General features: G+C 45.0%; 1 protein-coding gene across 2 annotated transcripts; it reads right to left on the bottom strand.

The window, feature by feature from the left end:
* Window positions 1–1,559: 1,559 nt before the first annotated feature.
* On the bottom strand, window positions 1,560–24,898 carry LOC141048090 (protein FAM162B-like). Of its 2 annotated transcripts, XM_073543473.1 has the most exons (5): window positions 24,488–24,898; window positions 24,180–24,309; window positions 6,498–6,603; window positions 5,716–5,824; window positions 1,560–1,797 (listed from the first exon to the last, which is right to left on the bottom strand). In XM_073543473.1, the coding sequence occupies exons 1-5, from the start codon at window positions 24,500–24,502 to the stop codon at window positions 1,693–1,695; spliced, it is 465 nt and encodes a 154-aa protein (XP_073399574.1). In that variant the 5' UTR covers window positions 24,503–24,898; the 3' UTR covers window positions 1,560–1,692. The 2 variants fall into 2 exon arrangements, with proteins under 2 accessions (XP_073399574.1, XP_073399575.1); XM_073543474.1 differs by lacking the exon at window positions 24,180–24,309 and having other exon boundaries at window positions 24,488–24,867.
* Between the last annotated feature and the right edge of the window lie 1,825 nt (window positions 24,899–26,723).

The following is a 26,723-nucleotide window of genomic DNA, read 5'->3' as shown; positions in this document are numbered from 1 at the left end:
CCCTAGGATCTGCGGTATGGCGGGTGATTCTGTTATGAATGAGTCACCGTAGGAGGCAAAAACAGAAATACTAGCTAAGTCCAGAAAAACAGAGAAGTTGGCAGCTATCGGATTGCAGACCCCTGAACCTAACAACAACAACTAGCAGTAGCAGTGGGGGATTCCTACGGTGCCCTAGACCCCTCGATCACAGCCGGAGAACTACATAGCCTAAAGACAGAAAGGGAAATCTAAACTGCCCTAGAGCAGGCCCCAAAGCAATAGGCAGCCCCAACATATAATGACGGTGAAGCAAGATGAAAAAACACTCACACAGATAGAAAGATAGGCTGAGCAAATGATGGGGCCCAAGCTAACTAAATAGGACAGAATAGAAAAGCTGCTGTCTGCAATCCACCAAAACCCTCTCAAAAACAAGAGCCAACAGACTGATAGGGAAAAAAGCCCTGAAGACGCTAGGCTTCAAAAAGACTATATCAGTACTCAGGTATTTTCTGAAGACAGAGCAAAAAGGAATTCAGCACACCCAGCAGGGAAAGGCAGAAATCCAAAAAAACAAGGCAAAACAAAACCGAAACACAAATGCAAAAAGTAGAGCAGAAAACTTAGCTTTTGAGGAGCAGGAATCAGGCTGGGCTCCAAGAATCCCTCAGAGTAATCACCCGCAAGGCAGAAGGGCGTCGGCTGCCTTATATCCAGTCAGCAATTCTAGTCACCCAGTCATCATCATTCTGCTCAGGTGCTTTGTAATCAGCCTCACTACCTTCCTTCACCAGAAGAGGGAGTTCATCAGACCTCCATGGTGAAGGGGAAAATGAACTCACAACAGGTATGTGTGATCTTCTGGGAGACACTCACAGCATGAGAAATGGCATGAGAAAATAATCACAGATCAAGATTGCCCCATAGTATAACACTGGGACGAGTGCTATGTGCCAAAACACTCGGCCATATTATACGCTCGTGTGAGCGAGGCCTTACATTCTGATTAGCTCCTGCAATTTGATGTTTGAGCAAGGTTACATAAATCTGATCGAAACATCACGGTTTTAGATTTATTGTAAGAAAACACAAAAAAACCTGTTCTTTGCAATGTGGAGATGATTGGGCTACAGCGGTGACATCCCGTCTACAACATATAACTGCTGCAGCCTCTTACTGATGATTGGGCAGCAGCGGTGATATCCCATTCACTTCCCCCTGCTTGAATGACCGCTTCTGTGCGACTTCAGGAGAACAAGCTGTTAAAGCAGGACTGGGCATGGAGTAGAGCTGGAGTGACAGAGGCTTCAGATTTATCACAGCCAGTTTATTTTATTTTAGTTAAAACAGTCTAAAAAAAAAAAAACGCTCTGTGTAGCTCTGACAATCCAACATCTCACAGGTAGGATGAATGGAGCCCAGGAACATGAATCCACTTGTACTTTTCCACATTGCTCTGTGCAATGTCAAGTAACTACTTTTGACATGTTAAAAATACAACGGAGAACAAAGAGGTCAGCACTGAGATCCCCTGACTTTTACTATCAGACGTGAAGAAATCAGTGAAAAAGAAGCCGTACCTGGACACTTATTTATTGAGACACACTAATAAATCACATACAGAAAATAAAGGTTGTGCTTTTCCTATAAAATCTATTGCATCTACTGGGAAAGGTTACAGATATCCTCGATAAAAAAGAAGACATCGGCTCAATGACTCTTGAGGGACTGGGACTGTTCTTGCTCTGCTTCCTCTCTCCATTTGGCTTTCTTCTCTATATTCCTTTGGAGCAGAGTATTGTCTTCTTTAAGAGCCTGCAAATGGAAGGAAGGGAGGAAAGTGAATTTTTCACAAGAGGGAAACATATAGGAGGGTCAAGGATTCAACCACTTAAGAGTAGCACTCCTCATTGTCTTGAGTGTGGTATTCAACCCCAACAGAATGAATGGGCAGTACTGCAGTATCAGAAAAAGAACTAACAAAGCCATGCATAGAAAATCCCATGAAGTATGTGAAACCTAAATCTAGATCTACTAATTTCATATGCAGTTGTTTCTTCATTACTGCTATCCATCGTTCCCAGTTATTTCCACATTTTGGAAGACAGCTATAGAGGTCTGCATGAGTGCAGTTGTGTAGAGCACTAATGACTTGAAAAGGAATCTGTCAGCAGAATTATACCCCCCCAAACTATTTGTATGTGGAAAAGTCCACCAATATCTTTACATGGCAAGTCCGTTCCTCCTTTAATGAGAAATCTGGTTTTGAATTGATATGCAAATGAGACTGAAGTATTATGGTAGATCTGAGACCTCTGTCTCTCCAGGTCTATTCCTAGCCCTGCATTACTTCCCCCTGGTTGAATGACCACTTTTATGCTGTGTGACTTCAGGCAAACAAGCTGTTAAGCAGGAGGAAGCAGCACTGGGCAAAAAATAGAGCTGGAGTGACAGATTTACCATAGCCCGGAAGTCTAATTTGGCTCACCATGTAAAGGATTTGTGGAAATGTCTGTGAAAGAGCTACATGCAAATATAAATAGTTTTGAAAAGATGGGATGAAATCCCACTGACAGATTCCTTATCACAATATTCACAAGTCCCATGGAAGTAAATGGAGAGAGAGACCGGTGAACGCAGCTACCTCTCAATTCCCAATGGAACAAGGTTGGTTCCATTCTCAAAATAGAGAGGGGACCCGCATATATTAGACCATGTAATATCCCAAACTATTCTTAGAAAATGAGAAGTACGCCATCTTCTATAATGTCACTGACTACTGTAACATTTCTTTTCAACATGGTAAATAGCCCCAGGTCACTCGACCACTCTACAGTTCATGATTGGGAAGCAGATCATCTGAAATTACAGTGGGGAAAAAAAGTATTTAGTCAGTCAGCAATAGTGCAAGTTCCACCACTTAAAAAGATGAGAGGCGTCTGTAATTTACATCATAGGTAGACCTCAACTATGGGAGACAAACTGAGAAAAAAAAATCCAGAAAATCACATTGTCTGTTTTTTTTTCATTTTATTTGCATATTATGGTGGAAAATAAGTATTTGGTCAGAAACAAGCAATCAAGATTTCTGGCTCTCACAGACCTGTAACTTCTTCTTTAAGAGTCTCCTCTTTCCTCCACTCATTACCTGTAGTAATGGCACCTGTTTAAACTTGTTATCAGTATAAAAAGACACCTGTGCACACCCTCAAACAGTCTGACTCCAAACTCCACTATGGTGAAGACCAAAGAGCTGTCAAAGGACACCAGAAACAAAATTGTAGCCCTGCACCAGGCTGGTAAGACTGAATCTGCAATAGCCAACCAGCTTGGAGTGAAGAAATCAACTGTGGGAGCAATAATTAGAAAATGGAAGACATACAAGACCACTGATAATCTCCCTCGATCTGGTGCTCCACGCAAAATCCCACCCCGTGGGGTCAGAATGATCACAAGAACGGTGAGCAAAAATCCCAGAACCACGCGGGGGGACCTAGTGAATGAACTGCAGAGAGCTGGGACCAATGTAACAAGGCCTACCATAAGTAACACACTACGCCACCATCGACTCAGATCCTGCAGTGCCAGACGTGTCCCACTGCTTAAGCCTGTACATGTCCGGGCCCGTCTGAAGTTTGCTAGAGAGCATTTGGATGATCCAGAGGAGTTTTGGGAGAATGTCCTATGGTCTGATGAAACCAAACTGGAACTGTTTGGTAGAAACACAACTTGTCGTGTTTGGAGGAAAAAGAATACTGAGTTGCATCCATCAAACACCATACCTACTGTAAAGCATGGTGGTGGAAACATCATGCTTTGGGGCTGTTTCTCTGCAAAGGGGCCAGGACGACTGATCCGGGTACATGAAAGAATGAATGGGGCCATGTATCGTGAGATTTTGAGTGCAAACCTCCTTCCATCAGCAAGGGCATTGAAGATGAAACGTGGCTGGGTCTTTTAACATGACAATGATCCAAAGCACACCGCCAGGGCAACGAAGGAGTGGCTTTGTAAGAAGCATTTCAAGGTCCTGGAGTGGCCTAGCCAGTCTCCAGATCTCAACCCTATAGAAAACCTTTGGAGGGAGTTGAAAGTCCATGTTGCCAAGCGAAAAGCCAAAAACATCACTGCTCTAGAGGAGATCTGCATGGAGGAATGGGCCAGCATACCAACAACAGTGTGTGGCAACCTTGTGAAGACTTACAGAAAACGTTTGTCCTCTGTCATTGCCAACAAAGGATATATCACAAAGTATTGAGATGAAATTTTGTTTCTGACCAAATACTTATTTTCCACCATAATATGCAAATAAAATGAAAAAAAAACAGACAATGTGATTTTCTGGATTTTTTTTTCTCAGTTTGTCTCCTATAGTTGAGGTCTACCTATGATGTAAATTACAGACGCCTCTCATCTTTTTAAGTGGTGGAACTTGCACTATTGCTGACTGACTAAATACTTTTTTTCCCCACTGTATGTCATTCTTCCCTACATATGATGTCAAAGTCTAAAAAGGTATACAGGAAATATGATTGCAATTTCATTTTTCTATTAAGACGACTATGACAGTTTCCCATGCTCCCAGTTTTGATTAGAATCCTATGCTATTCTGTTGCCTTGTTGCCTATTGTCTTGTGCTGCCTTTAAATTTGTGGTATAAATAATCATGCATTTAGTCTGATATATTTCCAATTAGTTCAAATAAAAGAAAGCAAGGAAAAAAGCTAAATGATAAGTGGTCCCTAGTTATAAAAATAGAAAGCAGAAAACTATTATAAAAATGTTAAAAAATTGAAAACACGTTTTGGCTGTACCGCCAGACACCAGATGAAGACTGGGTACAGCTGAAACGCATTGAGTATTTTTTAATAAATATTTTCATGGCGAGTTTACGACTTTCTATTTTTATAACTGCGTGAGTGTCACGATTTTACCTATTGGTGTTTCTGGACACAGCCAGAAACAGTTCAGTTGTCTAAATCAGGTCAGGGGCATGCTGAGCTGTCAGTATGGAGATGGACATCTCCGCTGGAGCATGCTGAACTGTTAATGTGTTGCGTGACAGTCCAGCCGCCCAATCAGAACCAGTGTGTACGAGTTTCCACCATGTGTCTCTTGTTCAGAGTGATTACCTGGCTATTTAGCTGGCTCTCTGCATCCAATTATTGCCAGTTGTAGCTTCTGTTCGGTGGTGTCTGCATGCCTCGTCTTCCTATACTCAGTCTCAGATCTATTGTTACTCAACTTTTTACCTTGCTTCTGACCATCCACTTGCCTAACCCCTCTGTATTGATCTGTCAATTTCCTGGAATCCTGACCTTGGACCATGACCTTACTACACCTGGTCTTATGCCTTTCTTTATGACAAATTCTTTTGGACCTCTTGACTACCCAACCTCACGGCTTGCCAGTGAGTAGTAAAAGGAAGCACCTATCATCTGGCTTTTTTTCCCTTGATCACGTTCAGCCTAAACTCTTCTTGGAGGAAAATCCTGCAGCACACCATGCCGGCTGCACCCACTTGAAACACTTCTCACTTGTGTTATATGAAGTTGTGCCCTATATTGCACAACTGTAATCAGGTAAAAAGTTTTCCTTTTTCCATGGTCAAAATAGTTTTAATGTTATTATGCTCAGACAGCTTCTCTCGCTCTCCCTTTCCCTCGATGGAACTCCATATTCATAAAATAAAGCCAAAATCTTAACTCAATTTCGCTTGAAACAAGTACTAACCTTTTTGCCAGATCGCACCATGAAGACGCAACCGACAATTGTGAAAAGTATCATCGCCATGCAAATTTTGATCCGAACATTGCTTCTTGCAGCAGAAATTACCTCCCATCTAAAAAGAAATGCAAAAATGTAACCTATTGGATGTCCGGGAGGTACATTGGTTCAGTCCTGGAGATTGTGTGTTTTGCGGAGCTTGTAAAAGTCCATTTACCCGGACAGGGAAGCAATGTTACAAAATTATTATTATGCAAAGAAGCACCTATGTGATCATGGTGGAATCTGTGCGATTGGCCAGAATGGGCAGTGGGAGTGGAGAGAGGAAAGTGGCTGCGAGTACATCTCTACATCATAATAGAACATTCATGAGTAGAAGTGTTGCGAACACCAAGGAGTACATAGAGTCATACAAATAAGGTTGACGTGGGTTAATTGTTTTTGGGGTAACAGTGACGTTTGATGAACTTAATTTTTGTGTTTTTTATTAATAAAATGAATTTGATATACTGGTAGTTTGGTATATTAGTGTATAAAAATTGTGGTTAATAAATTTAAAACTTATTAGGAAATAATTTGCAGGAAGTGCCCCAAGATTTCCAAGTACCTAGGGGTGCTTTTTCAGCACTACTCTTTCTGCAACAGCAGGAGAACCCAAAGCTGGGGAAAAGTATAAGAATTTCCAATATGTGGAGTTGTGATGAATGCTCCTATATGAGACCGGTTACAAAGTAGGTGGAAGACAATCTCGGGCCTCTGGGAAACAATACTGTATACACAATACTCACGAGACATATTCTGGGATTTCTTCCCGATTCTTGTACCGCCCGGCCCACACAAGCACCTTCTTGTCAACATCTGTTGGTTTTCTCTCGTTTCTATACAGTTGGTGACCTGAATGGAGAAAGAAACAAAGGCGTAATTGGGGTTTTGGTTAACAAGATCAGACAACATTGCAATTAAAGAGAATCTGTCATCTGATCAAAACAATATAATCTGTATACATCATGAAATAGACCACCTAGTTCTAATGAGGCTGGTGTACTTACTTTGACAATCTATGACAGAATAGCTATCTTAAAGTTTTATTTTTAACCTAGATATTAAACATTTAATGAGTCCAGCTAAAGAAAAAATGTAAAAAAGGATTATACAGCCATTCTGACAGATTTTCAAAGCAAGAACACTAGCCTTAAGATCTATTTCAATGTATGCATTTTGTATTGCAGAATCTGGTAAGAATAAAGAAATAAGTGATAGATCTCAGGAGAGTTGCAAGTGAGATAAAGACCAAGATCAGAGTCTATTAGGGCAGGTGCAGACGACCATTTTTTCCACATCAAAGAAAATGGGTTTGATTATGCTGATCTGATATTCTCAGAGGTGGACAGAAAGAAAGAAAAAAAAAAGTTTTGCCACCTTCTCTATAATGTCGGCCCTTGAAAATCAGAATGCACTTGGATGAAATTGAAGTGCTGTCCGATTTTTTTTCATGGACCCATAGAGTTGAATGGGCGAATATCATCTGGTTCTCAGAGGCAAACAGAGCACACCGCAATTTTTTCCTTGGACCCAAATCGGTCTAAGGAAGAAATAATAATAAAAAAAGCAAAGAAAAAAAAAAAAAAACACTCAACACAAAACAGTTTGTGTAGACGAAAAATAATATTTCTAAGCTTTTATCTTAAATTGTTAGTAAGGAGTGTTTTTTCCTCTCCTACAGGAGTGAGAACATGAGCAGTTGAATGTTAAGTGGGTGGTCTAAAAAGCAAAGTTGAATTTCATCCTAAATAACAATTTAAAAATGTAATTAAATTTAATGACCTAATCATTTATGATTGAGTATCTCAGCATTGCACTGGGGACTCACAAACGGGATGTTAGCTGCCACTGTCCCCATCCTGAAACGAAACTCCATCAGCGACATCCATTTCAGGATCTGGGCTAGTCCCTGCTCTACTGAGCATGCCTCTGTTGTCAATTCTCAGTACATTCTCCCCGCTCACCATGCAGTATTACATTTCGGGGTGGTGACGTCTGCTTCGGGGGCTGGTCTCTGCTTTCCACGTTCTCTATTTTTCAATGCCTTTTTTTGCCACTACTCAGAAAATTTGCTTTTTATTTTAAAATTCACATTTTGTCATTAATATGAAAAAGGTCTCAAAACTACTGCTAGTGAAATGGTTAAAATCAAATGGCCATTTTTGCCAACATTTTTACCTTTTCAAAAGATCTACTGTTATGAACAGGAAGCAACTTGATACAGGTTTTCCTTCCATTATCTACAGTTCCCCAATAAATCTATATGTCTCCATACTCAATTTGCCTCTTGAGAAAGAGGTCTAGAACTCAACAGCGCCACCTGTTGGAAGTAGCGCTCCTACAAGTCACCATCGACTCTTAAGCGAGCCATGCAATACGACTTAAGATACTAGCAAAACCAGAATCTCAATTTGCAGACACTGTTTCGGGGTACTGCCCCTCGTCAGTGCAAAGTATGAGATCGGTCCAGAGCCTATCACTTACCCAAATCGGAGCTCACACTTTGCACTGACGAGGGGCAATACCCCGAAACACTGTCTGCAAATTGAGATTCTGATTTGGCTTTTATCCTAACACATACTGTATTGCAAAGCAGAAACATTACTCCTTAGACCTATGTCTCCATAGTAATAGACAAACAAATGTTGTGTAGTCTGTTGTTGCAATTATATTCCTCATATGTGCCCTATTTCTTGCTATCCCACTAAATGTTTCACAGCAAGAGAACCAACCATCGTTGGAAGAGAATGGAGTGATCTAGGAAAATAAAACAAATATCCGCCTTTATAGTCCTCTCTGAACTGCAGTTTATCTGTAAAAAAAATGGTTAGGCATGGATAATGATATTTACATACCATGTAGATTATGCCTTGGAATAAGGCAACGTCAGGTTTATTACACACTCATTGGATTTACTGTATAGGATATGTACTATTTTTACACCTACAGATTGTAGACTGTGTAAACCAAGGGAACTTGTCACTAGAGATAAGCGAATATTTCAATGTTTGGTTCGTATTGCGATAGCCGAATTTGCAATATTCGCCGATTAATTTGTCGAATATTCGCCGAATATAACTGAACGCCATTCAGCTCAATGGGAGGCAAAAACAAACGCATGCACAACACCTTATTATGGCCTCAAATGCTGCCAAAACACATCAAATGAGGGACAGACACCAGGAAAGTGGCCTCAATTCACCCACAATTCAAATTTTAGCATGGAACTGCAGCAATCAGCCAGGCATGAGGTATCGAGGTCTGGGACAGCATTTACAGCTTTCAATTGAATGTCACAGTAAGACGAGGTGGGTGAAGGATCAGTGTAGGTCTCCTTTGCTGGGAGCCTTGATACCACATGCAACACCTCTACCTGCTTTCATGCTGAGCCAGACTCAGAGGTTTGTAGACTACCATTGTCAGAAAAATTTAAGGATAGTAACACGGGTAGTTGAGTCCAAGGAAGTGGAGGCCTGATGGTCTCGGAGGACCACTGCTACAGGCAACATGCATTAAGGAGACCCAATCAGGAGTGTTCACATTTCCAAAAATTATTGGAAGACACCACCAAAGTGGCATCAATTTCACCACAGTAGAAATAGTATAATAGGGACCAATAGGTCTTCCACTACACCCAATACAGCAGATGGACACCCAACCAGGAGTGTTCACATTTAAACAAATGATGGCCTTACACCACAGAAGTGGAATAACATTCACGAGAATAGAAATAGTATAATTTGGACTGCCAAGTCTTCCACTACAGCTAACCCAGCAGATATAGACCAACCATGACTGTTGACATTTCCACAAATTTGTGTTAACATCTGAAGCAGCAGCCACAGCAGGCAAAGAAGACACACTAAAGATATTACAAAGTGCAGTTGTGTGACAATAATGCATCACACTAAAAATGCAATATCACCTAGTCAGTAAAGTCTGTGATTAGGGTGCAAATGTCCTTGGAGATCCATGACTTGTTCATATTGAAGAAAGTTAGGCAGTCTACACTTTCAGGGGACAGCTGGCTGCGCTTATTCGTCATGACACCACCAGCAGTGCTGAAGACACGTTCTGAGAGAACGCTGGCTACCGGGCACAATAAAACCTTCAAGGCGTGTGAGGTGCGCTCAGGCCACTCATCAATTTTGGAAGACCAAAATCAAGGTTGTGTAAAATCGTGTTTGGATACTCCAGTATTCGCAGGTCCCTTTCCAGGATGGGAGGCATCTAGCAAAATTTGGTTTTATAACGTGGATCTAAAAGTGGCAGCCCAGTAGTGAGCAGTATTCCTAATCATAACTAAATGGGGATCATGTTGCAGATAGTGCAGCAAGAAGGCACTTATATGTCGGGCTCTACCATCAGGTCCAAGCCCATGCTGCATTGGAGGCTGGGTAAAAATGAGGCTCGTTTCCTCCATCCCCTCCTGCCAACCACGAACAGAGAAGGGAGAATTATCCTCTTCATTTGACAGTTGCTCGCCCATCACCTCTTCCTCCTCCATTTGTTCCTTGGATCTTGCACCTTCGATAACAGTTTGTCTGTTATCACCAGCCCCCCTCGATCGCAGTAAGCCACCCTCCCTTGGTACCCGCCTGTGTGACGATAGTCTTAAACTTAGAGGCAATGTTATCCTCCTCTTCTTCTGGGACCACCATCTCCTCCCACAGGCTATTCAAAGTCTGCTCCAGCATATAGATGACCGGAATAGTGATGCTTATAACGGCGGCGGCAGCACTAACCATCTTAGTAACCATTTAGAAACTGTGCCTACTCCGTGAATGTGATATGCGCCATGTCCATATTTGCATTGGCCCAGGCTATATGACATGACATACTGCGTTAGGGCTCGTTGCTGCTGCCACCATCACTGCATGTGCAGAGTGGAATTCCATCGTGTTGGCACATCGCACATCACCTGTTAACTGGCATGGACAAAGACCGCTGTATCAATGCAAGTCGATGACCTGAGGGGTGCAAATGGCAGAAATGAGCACACAGCTTAGGCTAGTTTCACATTAGCGTTTACGGCCGCAGCGTCGGGCTGCGCACGGCCGCCGCTAGGCCCCGCCCCGTCGCGCCTCCGCCCTAGCTCCGCCTACCAGCGCATGACGCTGCATGCGTCCTGCGTCCCCTATCTTTAGCACTGAGGACGCAGGCCGAGCGCAGGTATGCGTTTGGCGGCGCATGCGTCCTTTTGACGCTGCGCCGACCACACCAAATTGCTGCAGGTTGCGTTTGGCGCTGGTCGGCGCACCGTCAAAAGGACGCATGCGCCGCCAAATGCATACCTGCGCTCAGCCTGCGTCCCCAGTGCTAAAGATAGGAGACGCAGGACGCATGCAGCGTCATGCACCCGTAGGCGGAGCTACCAGCGGAGGTGCGGCAGGGGCTTAACGGTGGCCGTGCGCAGCCCGACGATGCGGCCGTAAACGCTAATGTGAAACTAGCCTTAAGTGCTTGCTGGAGCAGCTCACACAGGCCAGGACAGTGACAGAAAACGCTGTAGCACCAGGTTGAGGATGTGAGCCATGCAAGGCACGTGTGCGAGCTTGCTTTGCCATAGGGCCACCACCAGGTACGTACCATTATCGGACATGGCCTTCCCTGTATGCAGGTTCAGCGGAGACAGCCATTGATCAAACTCAGCCTGGATAGCTGTCGACAACTTTTCAGCTGTATGATTGCAATCTCCAAGGCATGTCAATTTTAATACTGCCTGATTGCGGTGAGTCCTGGCTGCGCAGTACGGAGTTGGTAGGGATTCGCTCTGCACTGCTGGAATGCGTGTCTCATTAAGGCAGAGGTTGAGGGTGCAGGTGGAGGCCGTAGAGGAGGTAGAGAAGGAGGAAGAAGCAGTGGAAGAAGCGTTAAAATGTAGAGGTTTATCCTGCAAGCCTTGGAGATTCCAAGACTTGTGGAGCAGTGCCTGCCCCCACAGCCCCAGAGTCACCCAGTGCCAAGCCAGCGAGATGTAACGCCATTGGCCATGCTTACTCGTCCAATTGTCTGTGGTGAAATACACCCTTGCAAAGATTTAGTCAAGGAACAGGTGATGCTGTCTGCGAAATGCTGGTGTAGCGCAGACACAGCTTTCTTAGAAAAGTAATGGCGACTGAGCAATTGGTATTGGGGGACTGCAACGGCCATTAGCTTTCAGAAACCGTCTGCATCTACTAGGCGGAAAGGCAACATTTCCGTGGCCAACATATTGTAGATGGTGGAGTTCAACCTTTTAATTTTGTCATGCGTAGGGGGAATAATCTTTTACGTAACCACAACTGTGGAACCATGGACTGGCTGCAGTGCTGAGAGAGGGCGGAGTACGGTGAACCGGACAAACTGCTGGACCGTGAGAGAGATGCAGACGGAGTTCTTACAGTGGACTGAGAAAGATGTGGTGTGCTCGTTCTCTGAGATCGGTCAAAAACAGCACGCATGTCAACTGCAGTTACAGCTGATGACGGACTCTCATTCAGCGTGACTGGAGCGGGTAAAGAACCTGAGATTCTGCGGTTGAAGACCTGTGTCTCAATAGTTGGCACGGTATCAGAGGAGGAGGAAGAAGCAGCAGATGCGATTGATGGGGCGGCTGATGGTTGTTGAGGTTCACTGGTCCACATTTTTTGCGCAGTTGATTCCCACAGTAACACATTTTGATTGAGCATGTGAAGATGCATACATGTAGTAATCAAATTATTGTACCTCTACTAATTTTTTTTTTGCATAGTTGGCAGATTACGTGAGTTGGCTCATCCTTTGCAGTGTCAAAAAAGGCCCAGGCTAGTCAACCCTTGCCACCCCTGCGAGCAGGAGCCCCGCGGATGCTGCTGGTCACAGTCACAGTTGTGGCAGAGGATGCATTGCTCATTGTGGCTGCATCATGTGTCTGTGACATATGGTGCAACATAAACTCATTGTCTTCCTCCTTACATGACTTACTTAGGTGTGTGCCTCTATGTTCATGCCGACTGGGATCTAACACCTCATCTAACGTATGATAACGAGGGTCAGGATGCTGTTTGGACTTATTTTGTCCTGCCCCGAATGCAAGCAAAAAAAAATTTTGGTTGGAGAGTTGGGACATGGGTGTGATACTGAGGTGGAGGAGAGGCCTCTTGAAGCTGCGCTTGCCATCCACTAGAGCACATGCTCTTTCTGGGCCTCATCAACAAGGTGTACAGCGGTTTTCTTTGCATAGGAAATGATGTTGGTTCACTTGTGCTTTCACAAATATTACCACCTACTCCATGTACACATTGAACACCATGCCTAATTCCCCTTCCACCATGGCCTCGCTTTTTCCCAAGCATGTTGTTCAGATACTGATTTGGGAGCACATTATTTGCAACAAAAAAATAGATTTTAACCCCTTAACGACCAGGGATATTTTTGGTTTTGCATTTTCATCTTTCCCTCCCCTTCTTTCCAAAGCCATGTTGCATTTCGGCGCGCACGGCGCACCGTCAAAAGTGCGCAGCACGCTACTTTCACACTGGCAGCGCATGATCTGCGCGCCCTATGCTAAAGATAGGGTGCGCCGATCGCATGCGTGCAAATGCGATAGTAGGCGGTGATCCCGGATGGGGCGGGCAGGGAGCCGGATCGGGGCGGGGCTTACCGACGCAGTGTGCAGCGTTGTTTCAACGCTAATGTGAAACCAGCCTTACAGTGTCAAAAAGGAGCTAAAACAAGATGTCCGCTATATATTTGGAGAGGGACATGTGATTTCAGCAGCCAACGACACAAGCTGTTGTGTCAGGACATTGTGGATGTTTCCTGCTCCCTGAATGGCTAGCCGCAATGTGCGCACAAAGTTCGGGAAAAAAAAATGACTGTTTACAGGAATGCTGCGCTCTGAGCTCTGCAACCCCCTCCCCTCTTCAAACGTGCCAAACACTCATGATACACCACCATTATCGTTGCTAAAGTGCTGAAAATACATTTGTGGCAACGCAAATATTTTACCGCACTTTTTACCGAATGTTACCGAGTTTTTCCGATTTTATAAAATTTTTCTTGTGATCACGAATCCCAATGTGCCATATTTGTGCCAAATTTAGGTTGGGCATTGGTTTTCCGAACAAATTCGCTCATCACAACTTGTCACAAAACTTACATGAACCGGATCCTGGGCAAGAAAAGTAAATGGCCCTTGCTGTGTACGACTATGTGCACATGCTGCTTTTTATGCAAATTAAAAGTTTCTTTTTACGCAAATTAAAAGTTTCTTTTTACAGTACCAGTGAAAGCTATAAAACTTCACAAATTTAATTCACATGGTTGTTTTTACCAACCGAATATGAGACCTGCAGCGTTTTTTCCACACAAAGAAATCAATGGCACAGTGATAAAACACAACAAACTTTATCACTGCATTTTTTGTGGCATTTTTGTGAATAAAACTAACTTTATCCTTGAGAAAGCGCCTCCTGAGCGTGAAACATACGTCAGAGGTTTGTTCCATGGCTGGGGGTAACTGTGCACCACCTGGTAAGCTTTTTCCATATGACTGTCGCTGATATTTGATGTAATTTATGATGAATGTTATGGGTTCTGCTTGCCGTAATTAGCCCTATTGCCTGATTACACATCGGCTGGTTGCCTTGAGGATATTTTGTCCAGCCTATATGGCGATTATTTGGCATTTGTAACAGCCCTTGTGTCGGCATATTTTACAAACTATCCTGGCTAATGTTATATACAGGTGCAGTACTTTTTTTTTTTTTTTTTTTCACCCCCATCTGCCTTCTTAATATTGGTGTCTATTTGTCATCTACAACTTTGCTGGTTATTTATATATATTGTCTGTGCTTGCATTTAATAAAGGATTTTGATATTTTTATACTACTTGGATTCGTTTGCTCCCTTTTTTTCTCCTAAATTTGTATGTTTATGGAGCAGAACATAATATTATTATGGCGGCTTATTTCCATGGATTGCCGCATTGTGTTTTGTTGAAAGTATTAGGCTCATGCTTATTTCTTAGACTCTGAAATATATTGCCTTTCCTTGGCATCAAAATTGACACCAATTCGATGGTTTTTCACTTACCAGCTGAGTAAATACAGAAAACACTACATATGTTGGAGGGTTTCTTTCAAGTTAAAGAAGTCACCCTCCAACAGATGCACACCATGCTGGGTCTGCTAACATTCGCCAGCCGTGTTATGCTGGTCGGCAGAGCCTTCTCTCGCCAATTATCATTAGCAACAAAGGGCATTTCCCAGCCAGGACATAGGATTAGAATTACTCACTCATTGAGGGCCGACTTACTAGTCTGGAAGACATTCCTACAATCCTAAAATGGCCATACCTGTGTCATGGCAAAAGATATGACAAGCAAGGATCTAGGGCTCGTGGTAGGAGGGAGTGTGGAAGAGGGTTTTGCAGCAATATACAAAAACGAATGTGGACCACAGCAAGCTGGGGATGCGATCTAGCCCTGTTAGAAATTTTCGCAATAGCATCATCAGTGGAGCTATGTGGTACCCAACTGAAAAACATGAACATTCGATTTATAACGAAAAATCCGGGAACCGCAAAGAGCTTAAACCATATGTCCTCTGCATCACTGCCCTTACTCACACTCTTACGCCGGCTAGCACTACTGTGCCTGAAACACAACATCTGGTGTCACGCAAGATTAGTGTCGAACATAGATGATAATCTCGTTAACTCCCTGTTCTCTTCGGATTGGCAGGCCTTCAGAGACCTGCTCCCCAGTGCACAACAAGCGGGTATCCAGTGTCCTCCATCCCTATGAGACGCAGTGGCCAAATCACTGATGCCATTAATATGCGCCTCAGTTACCTGGCAGGTCTATGGTAAAGCGTGGGAAGAGTGGTGCACTCTAATTCAGGGTAGGCCCGTCGATAAGTGTGACAGAGCAAGTTGTGAGGTGTCTACAGAATTCTTGATTCGCCTCAGAGAAAGAGGGGCGTCGGGTACATCGGCACAACACGACAATTATCGGAAATAGCCTTTTTCTTTCAACTAATGGGGTGGGTGACATTACTAAGTTCTTTTTCATCAGACAAGTCATTAAAGGCTGGAAAAGGCTCCAACCGAGTCAGGAATGCCGTCGCCCCATTTCAATTAGATAATTGCATGACATTATTTCAATATCTCCATCAGTATTCAAGTCGCAATACGAGCCGATCCACATATCAGCAGCTTTCGCTATCGCTTTTTTTGGCGCACTGCGCATTAGCGAGTTGTTGCTGTGGTCAAAGATGGCATCGGAAGGCCGTTTGATCAATGAGGATATAGTCATATGCAGCAATGCTCTGCACATTCACGTGCATAAATCCAAGTGCGATCCTGCAGGTAGGGGCACGTGGGTCATAGTTAAATCATCAGACGGCCCAGTATGCCCACTAAGAATAGTTAAGCACTACGCGGTAATAAGCCACATAAGCAGATTTTTTTTTCTTACATACAGATTGGTCTCCTCTTACAAAGTATCAGTTTCAGGCAGTTTTTAAGCAATGCTTACAAAAAAATGACGCTAATCCAAAGGAGTACGGGAAGCATTCCTTTCGAATTGGGCCAGCCACTGAAGCAGCTAGGGCAGGAGTATCGGAGGCCGAAGTGCAGAGAATGGGTCGTTGGAAATCTGCATGTTTCTCCAGATATATAAGACCTGATTTGCTGAAGTAACACATCTTGTCTCGTACAGGCGTATATAAGCCAGCAGTCTGTTTTGGGACATTCATATGTCTACTGGGCGGCTAAGAGGGCCGAGCTTCGGCCGGGAGGAAAAAATCTAGGATTTCCAGGGTTGAAGGTCACCTGGAGAGGTATCAGAGGGCTCCAGTGGCAACAGATTTTCCCGGAACTAGTCAACATCGCTAAGAGGGCCAAGAGACCAGTGATACTAGTCTTACACGCTGGTGGCAATGATTTGGGCAAACGAAAAAGCGCTGAGCTCTGTTCGGTGATGTCAACAGACAGAGTGTTTCACATGTCTTTTACCAGAGATGATATTGGTGTGGTCGGAGATAGTGCCACAAGCCATTTGCCACGGAGCAAGGGACGCAAAAGCCATAGAGCGATCAAGAAGATTAATGCGCGGATGGCGAAATTTGTAAGGGGAAAATGCGGCATCGTGGTTCATCACCACCAGCTGGAATGAGATAATTCTGCACTATTAAGTACGGATGGAATTCACCTGACGGACATTGGTCTTGACATATTTTTGTCCGGCTTGCAGGATGGAGTCGAGCAGGCTATATTGCTAATGGGTGGGGGGCGGAGTCCTGTGTAGATTATACACATGATCCTCCATGGCGGAAGTTGTAGAGAGGGGCAAAGGTTCGTAACTGCTCATTGGACGGCTTGCTTGTCGGCCGCAGACAGGGTCTTCGGTGATGAGCCAGTTGCGAAATGTAATTGCCTTTCTCTGCTTTTGTAATTAATAAACTGTGACCGACCTGTTTCAACCCATCTAGGGCTGTCCGTGTGTTCATTACGGGACTGGTGGGAGGGGGAAGACAGTGCTTGACACACACACAGGTTTATCACCCACTAATGGTTTTGGCTTGCAAATACGGATGTAAAATACTGAAAGTTTGAACGTGGCCTAAAGCTTCTCCTATCCTTTGCAATGTTAAATATGGACAGCACACAGACTGTACACTGTTGCCATCCATGCGCTATCCATGATTTCCACGGACCTATAGGTTTGTATTATCAATTTTCAACAGTGATGCCAGTAAAAAACAGACATGTCTCTGATGTTTTTGCATGGACTTGCAGTCTGAAAAAGAACAAAACAAACAAAAGACATGTGAGCAGCCCCAGTCATTATAATGGGTTCTTGTTCTATCCACGAAAAACGGACATCTGAATAAAGACTTTTTCCCCTTTAGGAAATTGAAAACATTGTACCTTGTACATACTGCATCTTCTTAGGCTATGTGCACACGTTGCAGATTCACCTGCGGGTTTTTCCGCGCGGAACCGCAGGTAAAGTGACCTGCGGGTTTCCTGCGGTTTGGTCTGCGGTTTTACACCTCTACTATGTTAAAGGTGTGAAACCGCTGCGGAAACCACCCAAACAATTGACATGCTGCGGTTTGTAAACCGCAGCAAAACCGCACGGAAAAAAACGCACCGTCAGCACAGCGTTTTTGAAAACCCATAGGGTTTCATTGTACTGTACTTGGTCTGTGGAACTGCTGCGGAAACGCAGCAGAATCCGCACCGTGTGCACATAGCCTTAGGTTTCGTTAAAGCCAGGTTCACACTTGCGTTTGGGTAGAGTGCGTAGGGCTGTGTACTTCCTCACTTAAGCTCCGCCTACTTACAATCTTCTTCCCTTAAGCTCCTCCTACTTCCGCATGCATCCTGCGTACCTATCTTTAACATTGGGTACGCAGGGACATGCGTTGTATGTGGATGCGTCCGCATGCGTCGTTTTGACGTGCCTGCCGAACGCAAAAATCAGGGACCGCACACAAATGACATCCGTGTGCAATGCATAGAAGCTTACCAATATACACTCACTGGCCACTTTATTAGGTACACCATGCTAGTAAGGGGTTGGACCCCCTTTTGCCTTCAGAACTGCCTCAATTCTTCGTGGCAGAGATTCAACAAGGTGCTGGAAGCATTCCTCAGAGATTTTGGACCATATTGACATGATGGCATCACACAGTTGGCGCAGATTTGTCGGCTGCACATCCCTGATGCGAATCTCCCGTTCCACCACATCCCAAAGATGCTCTATTGGATTGAGATCTGGTGACTGAGGAGGCCATTTGAGTACAGTGAACTCATTGTCATGTTCAAGAAACCAATCTGAGATGATTCGAGCTTTATGACATGGCGCATTATCCTGCTGAAAGTAGCCATCAGATGCCTGTTCTTAGCTGAGAGGAGTGGTACCCAGTGTGGTCTTCTGCTGCTGTAGCCCATCTGCCTCAAAGTTCGACGCACTGTGCGTTCAGAGATGCTCTTCTGCCTACCTTGGTTGTAACGGGTGGCAATTTGAGTCACTGTTGCCTTTCTATCAGCTCGAACCAGTATGCCCATTCTCCTCTGACCTCTGGCATCAACAAGGCATTTCCGGCCACAGAACTGCCGCTCACTGGATTTTTTTTCTTTTTCGGACCATTCTCTGTAAACCCTAGAGATGGTTGTGCGTGAAAATCCCAGTAGATCAGCAGTTTCTGAAATACTCAGACCAGCCCTTCTGGCACCAACAATCATGCCACGTTCAAAGGCACTCAAATCACCTTTCTTCCCCATACTGATGCTCGGTTTGAACTGCAGGAGATTGTCTTGACCATGTCTACATGCCTAAATGCACTGAGTTGCCGCCATGTGATTGGCTGATTAGAAATTAAGTCTTAACACACAGTTGGACAGGTGTACCTAATAAAGTGGCCAGTGAGTGTATTTATCCATGCGTGAAAATCACTAATCTGATACACCAACAAAACACTAATGCAGACTGTTTTTTTTGTGCGTATGTGGAAAAAGAAAGAAAAGAAAAAGAAAGATAAAAGGAAACTGTATGTGACTCCAGCCTCAAGCATTTTCTTTTGTTGCCGATTGGGTACTTTAATTTATTACCTTCAAGATGAAAAAAATAAATAAAAAATCAGACATGGTTTTCAATTAAAATCCGCATAAAAAATCTTTGTGGTCATTCAACAGTTTTCCCTTATAAGGGTGTGTGCACACGATGCGGATTGTGCTGCGGATTTTTCCACGCGGATTTTGCAAAATTCGCAGGTAAATCTGCAGGTCAAAAGACTTGCGGTTTATCTGCGGATTAGCCTGCGGTTTGACACCTGGACAATGGAGCAGGTGTGAAACCGCTGCGGATTCCGCACAAAGACTTGTCATGCTGCGGATTTGAAACCGCGGAAAAATCCACAGCATTGTGCACTGCGGTTTTCATTTTCCATAGAAAACAAAGGTACTGTACAATGCAGCAGGAACTGCCGATTTTGATCCTACACCTCTCACATATTTTCCACTGACCACTCATTCTGAAGGCAAAAAAAATATTGGACATTTGAGCAGCCCCACAGAATAATATGGGTATGGTAATGTATGAGGGATATCCTTGAAAAAAATGGATAGCACTCATATGAGAAAAAAAAAATGACATGTGAATGAGCCCCAATTACTGTGTACCCCCCCACAGTGATATCCACAACTGTATCTCATAGCAAAGAATCTCTGTGTGGTTGCACATTTCACCCGTTCCAGTGCAAACAGTGACATTTGCAATGACATCCATAGCATAAATTGATCTCCGCTCTTGATCATTTACAATGTGGATGTTTTTATGCAGCATGTACACAACATTTTTTTTTTTTAAATATCATTACTTTTCTTATGCAACATGCTAGCACTCAAAGCTGCAAACTATTTTCCACAAGTGAATACTTTCAGACGTCTGTGTTCCCTGTATGGGGGCAATCTGTGGTTTTCGGGGATCGCACTTGGACCTGTGCTATTCTATGAGGCCATTTACATGGAAAATATCGGCAACATGTCCGATTTTGAACTGAGGATGTGATCAAAATCAGCAATGCAAGTCAATGGGTGCGTGAAAAAAAATTGAAAAAAAATAAAACTAAATTGCACGGCACCAGGAAGACATCAGAGTGCAGTTTCATTTTCATGAAGTGTCAGAATGGAGAAGGTGGAGACATTTTCTTTTTCAATATCTCCACGTAAAATAAAATCGGATGAAATTCGTACAACAATCTGATCAGAGTAAGGCTAAGTTCACACTAGGTGTTTTTGCTGCTTTTTTTTTTCCGGAAGCAAAACCTGCACTCATGGCAGGAAAGAAGCAGCGTCAAAACCGCTGGTGTGTTTTTGGTGCAGTTTTTTTTGCGTTTTTCAGGATCCCAAAGTTCAGCTTTGCTTCAGAAGCATCAACACAGGTCACCAATACAAGACATACAGTATGTTCATAAAAAAATACACATACAAATGTAACAGCTGAGAGCGGAGAATCGGTCTGGAATAATTTACCTAAGACACTGGCAGTGCATTGAGTTTGTAGGACACTGTTTAACTTTCACACTTTGGTCTGCCATTGAGTTGTTCAGGCATTGTTCAATCCCACACCTCGGTCAGCCACAGGCATTGTTCAATCCCACACCTCGGTCAGCCACAGGCATTCTTCAATCCCACACCTCGGTCAGCCACAGGCATTCTTCAATCCCACACCTCGGTCAGCCACAGGCATTCTTCAATCCCACACCTCGGTCAGCCACAGGCATTCTTCAATCCCACACCTCGGTCAGCCACAGGCATTCTTCAATCCCACACCTCGGTCAGCCACAGGCATTCTTCAATCCCACACCTCGGTCAGCCACAGGCATTCTTCAATCCCACACCTCGGTCAGCCACAGGCATTCTTCAATCCCACACCTCGGTCAGCCACAGGCATTCTTCAATCCCACACCTCGGTCAGCCACGGGCATTCTTCAATCCCACACCTCGGTCAGCCACGGGCATTCTTCAATCCCACACCTCGGTCAGCCACGGGCATTCTTCAATCCCACACCTCGGTCAGCCACGGGCATTCTTCAATCCCACACCTCGGTCAGCCACGGGCATTCTTCAATCCCACACCTCGGTCAGCCACGGGCATTCTTCAATCCCACACCTCGGTCAGCCACGGGCATTCTTCAATCCCACACCTCGGTCAGCCACGGGCATTCTTCAATCCCACACCTCGGTCAGCCACGGGCATTCTTCAATCCCACACCTCGGTCAGCCACAGGCATTCTTCAATCCCACACCTCGGTCAGCCACGGGCATTCTTCAATCCCACACCTCGGTCAGCCACGGGCATTCTTCAATCCCACACCTCGGTCAGCCACGGGCATTCTTCAATCCCACACCTCGGTCAGCCACGGGCATTCTTCAATCCCACACCTCGGTCAGCCACGGGCATTCTTCAATCCCACACCTCGGTCAGCCACGGGCATTCTTCAATCCCACACCTCGGTCAGCCACAGGCATTCTTCAATCCCACACCTCGGTCAGCCACGGGCATTCTTCAATCCCACACCTCGGTCAGCCACGGGCATTCTTCAATCCCACACCTCGGTCAGCCACGGGCATTCTTCAATCCCACACCTCGGTCAGCCACGGGCATTCTTCAATCCCACACCTCGGTCAGCCACGGGCATTCTTCAATCCCACACCTCGGTCAGCCACGGGCATTCTTCAATCCCACACCTCGGTCAGCCACGGGCATTCTTCAATCCCACACCTCGGTCAGCCACGGGCATTGTTCAATCCCACACCTCGGTCAGCCACGGGCATTCTTCAATCCCACACCTCGGTCAGCCACGGGCATTGTTCAATCCCACACCTCGGTCAGCCACGGGCATTGTTCAATCCCACACCTCGGTCAGCCACAGGCATTGTTCAATCCCACACCTCGGTCAGCCACAGGCATTGTTCAATCCCACACCTCGGTCAGCCACAGGCATTGTTCAATCCCACACCTCGGTCAGCCACAGGCATTGTTCAATCCCACACCTCGGTCAGCCACAGGCATTGTTCAATCCCACACCTCGGTCAGCCACAGGCATTGTTCAATCCCACACCTCGGTCAGCCACAGGCATTGTTCAATCCCACACCTCGGTCAGCCACAGGCATTGTTCAATCCCACACCTCGGTCAGCCACAGGCATTGTTCAATCCCACACCTCGGTCAGCCACAGGCATTTTTCAATCCCACACCTCGGTCAGCCACAGGCATTGTTCAATCCCACACCTCGGTCAGCCACAGACATTGTTCAATCCCACACCTCGGTCAGCCACAGGCATTGTTCAATCCCACACCTCGGTCAGCCACAGGCATTGTTCAATCCCACACCTCGGTCAGCCACAGGCATTGTTCAATCCCACACCTCGGTCAGCCACAGGCATTGTTCAATCCCACACCTCGGTCAGCCACAGGCATTGTTCAATCCCACACCTCGGTCAGCCACAGGCATTGTTCAATCCCACACCTCGGTCAGCCACAGGCATTGTTCAATCCCACACCTCGGTCAGCCACAGGCATTGTTCAATCCCACACCTCGGTCAGCCACAGGCATTGTTCAATCCCACACCTCGGTCAGCCACAGGCATTGTTCAATCCCACACCTCGGTCAGCCACAGGCATTGTTCAATCCCACACCTCGGTCAGCCACAGGCATTGTTCAATCCCACACCTCGGTCAGCCACAGGCATTGTTCAATCCCACACCTCGGTCAGCCACAGGCATTGTTCAATCCCACACCTCGGTCAGCCACAGGCATTGTTCAATCCCACACCTCGGTCAGCCACAGGCATTGTTCAATCTCACACCTTGGTTGGCCAATGTTTACTTTTCACGCATCACTAATTTAATTAAACTGTACTAATCCCAACTGCCTTCTCAGGTGACCAAGACAAGATGGTAAACCTGGAAAAAAAACATAAAAATAAATGGGTTTTATATACTGCTATACTTGCTTTTTTTATTAGCCATTGCTTTCAATGGGTGAAAACCCTGAAAAAAGTGACATGCTCCATTGCGCAAAAAAACATCCAACACACAAAATCCCAATTACAAAAAAAAAACTGTGCATGAGATTCTTGAAATCTCACAGGCTTTGCTGGTACTGTAAAGGGCATGTCACACTAAGCGATATCGCTAGCAATATCGCTATAACTTGTGACGTTATAGAGATATTGCTAGCGATATCTCTGTGTCTGATACTTACCTACGACCGGCTCCCCCGCTGGTTATCGCTGATCGCGCGAGAACGTCCTGGACCGCTTCTCGTCGTCAGCTTCCTGCGGCGCTTCCTGCTGTGACGACGAGCGACGCGTGGAGCCGGGCGGGAGGACGCAGGATCGCCTGGTGTGACAGGTAAGTAGCGACCCCCGACCCCAGCGACGTCGCTGGTGAGATCTGCCTGTGTGGCAGATCACTAGCGACCACTTAGCGATGTACCAGCGATCCTGACCGCGTCATATCGCTAGTCGGGATCGCTGGTACATCTCTAAGTGTGACAGTACCTTAAGACACAGCTGAAAATTAGCAGGAAAAGGTGGTAAAAAACGCCTAGTGAGAACTTAGCCTAAAGACATATTCAGACGTCAGTATTTTTCATCAGTGTTTGTATGTCAAAACCAGGAGTGGAACATACAAAGCAAACTATAATTGAAAGAATGACAGCTGTTCTGTGTTTTGGACACACTTGTGGTTTTGGCATACAAACCCGGATGTTAAATCACTGACGTCTGAAAGAGCCCTAATTGTTCCGATTTTCTTGCGCACGTGAAAAAAAAAATCAGAGGCCAAAAGGAAACAGAGATTTTTTCTGTAGCAAAATTAAATCGTGGCATGTTGTATCAGATACGATAACACAAGTATTACATCCTGGAGAGAATTATTCGCTAACTTGGAATCACATAGTGTAGCCTTTCACCACTGGTCAGGGATGCGCACACACACTCTGCAGGGGTGGACAGACAGGACAAGGAGTTGGCACACAACTTTCTTTGCACTGCAGATGTAGTCGCACCAGCATCCTGAGAAATCAGAAATTAGAACACTTTGTAAGAACTTTTCCCATTTAGGGCAACTTTTTAAAGTACAAACTAAACTTTCTCTGATCTGCACCTTATTGCAGATGACACCAGACTCTACATACACTACTACCTTATCAGCTGTTGTGTATGTGCATTGCGCTCCATGGGAGGCACTTACCCGCATTGGCTTCATTTTTCGCTACACTGGGCTTGGCAGGATTGGCATTCTGGCAGTATGACCTTGTATTAGTCCTTGGAGCACAGACACCTCTCACTAAGGATCTTAAAGTGACAGCAGCCAGTCTTGACATTGTCCCTGCTGTTAGGCCTCAGTGATCGGCTGCAGGCAGTGGGACACTGTGCTCACTGCTCTCCTCTGTGCTCAGGGTGAGTGCAGTATGGACGTCACTGCAGGAAGAGTGCAAGCCCCAGCTCCTCCTCACTGGCTGCACAGTTCCCCTGAGTCATGGTGACAGCCTCAGAGTCTGCAGCAGCCTGTACAGGACAGGAGTCCCAGCAGCTGCAGAGTGCACGTACACAGCCCTGTCCTGTGCCACAACACAGCAGACACTGTCTGGAAGGTACAGTCATTAAACAGAAGCACCTGGGGAGGAACAGTGTAGTACTACTGCACCCAGCAAAGTGTATCATCCCTGGGAGGCTGCCTAGTCACTATGTGTCAGCAGACCTGTAGCTAGCCAGGCATAGACATTATCACCTAGCTCACATCTAGTGTTTATTTACTTGTGTTTTATTAATACCAGAAAAGGAGAATGAAAAAAGGGAAAACCTGGTGATATTTTCCCTGTGATTTGTTATCCTGTTTACAGATCAAGATAAAAAAGCAACAAATGAAAATGTTGTGCATGTAACAAGTGGAAAGGACATGTTAGGCTTTGTTCACACTTGTGTTTGCACATTCCTTTTATTCCTTTATGAGGAACAATGAAGTGGAATTATTCAGAGGCGCAGCTGGGGGGGAATCTGAGTGGGCCCCTAACCAGCAACCCTGGCTACAACTCAGGTGGTGAACCCAGTGGCAGTAGCTCTGGGTGGGCCCCTTCAGAGCAAGAATCCCGGGGCGACCGCACCCTCTGCCCCCCTGGTAGCTATGCTCCTGAAATTAATGTACAAAGCAGATTAGTTTGATAACTAATGGAAATGAAAGCACAGGGACAAGACTGACTATTATGAGCTTCATCTGGGTTTGATTTGTCAGTTCAAACATCCGTTTTCTCCACACACAAGAAAAAGGAACCAGTTCTCCTTATCAGACTTTGATCAGAGCAGCATCAGTTTTTGTCCAAGGTGCAGGGTAAAAAAAAAAAAAGCTTCTCCACCTTGTCCTTTATGTTAGTATGTAAAAATCAGACCACACTCAGATGCGGTCCAATTTTTTTCACGGACCCCAAGACATGCACTGTCATTTTTTATTTGAATTCTCGGATCAAAATTGGACATACCGGTATCTCCATTTTCTGCAGGACACTGAGTCCAAGGAAAGAAATTGGACATGTGCACAGCCCCCTAGACTATCATAGTTATGAGTGCAAATCACAAATAGGACTCAGGCGAGAAAATCAACTGTGCACCAGCTCGTATAGCAAGAAAGAGAGAGTTCTGCATGATGCTTTTTTTAACCATTTTAAAACCCGGACATGTGATTCAATGCAGAAGAATCCCATAAAAATCAACAGAGTCCCTCATCGTTTATGCAATGGATGCAATTTTTGAATTAAGGATGGAGTCACACTTGCAACTGCAATGCGAGAAACTCGCATCAATCTGCTGCCGGCACTGTCGCCGGCACTCAGGACCGGAGTGTGCGGCTACATGTATTTCTATGCAGCTGAGGCTGGTTTCACACTAGCGTTTTTCTGCGCAGCGTTTGTTGCGCACATGAAACGCGTGACAAAATCGCATACTAACGCTTACGCTGCTTATTATTTTCGCATAATTGTGCGCATAAAGTGAAAAAACCGCGTGTGTATGCGTTGTTAAGCGTTTTCCAATCGTTTGCGTTTATTTTGCGCATGAAGGCACTAATCACCAGATGGAACTCCATAAAAAATTATTGCATCAGACTACACCAATTGGACAGCAGTGGGTGTGTATATGGGAATTCTTTAAATAGACCCTTTATTCAGCTACAGTGTTCACATAGCTTGCTTTTTTAGCTTGACAACATGGATCTGGGATGGAAGACTTTTCAATTCAACTTGGATTTGGACATCAGGATGGCTCAGGCTTATGCAGTAGCTTGCCACAAACAAAGTGAGAGAGAGAGACAGAGAAGACGTCAGCATCGGCGTTTATGGATACATCCAATTGTTGAACTCCGTGAGAGCCGTGGAGCGTACCACACCCTCTACAGTGAGCTCCAGGCAAATCCGGAGAAATTTATGGACTATACA

This window comes from Dendrobates tinctorius, unplaced genomic scaffold (assembly GCF_039654945.1).
Source record: "Dendrobates tinctorius isolate UK_male_01 unplaced genomic scaffold, ASM3965494v1 ptg000133l, whole genome shotgun sequence".
Classification (NCBI taxonomy): Eukaryota; Metazoa; Chordata; class Amphibia; order Anura; family Dendrobatidae; genus Dendrobates; species Dendrobates tinctorius.
Note: the sequence above shows the minus strand (reverse complement) of the source record. Positions and strands in the feature narration are given on the sequence as shown.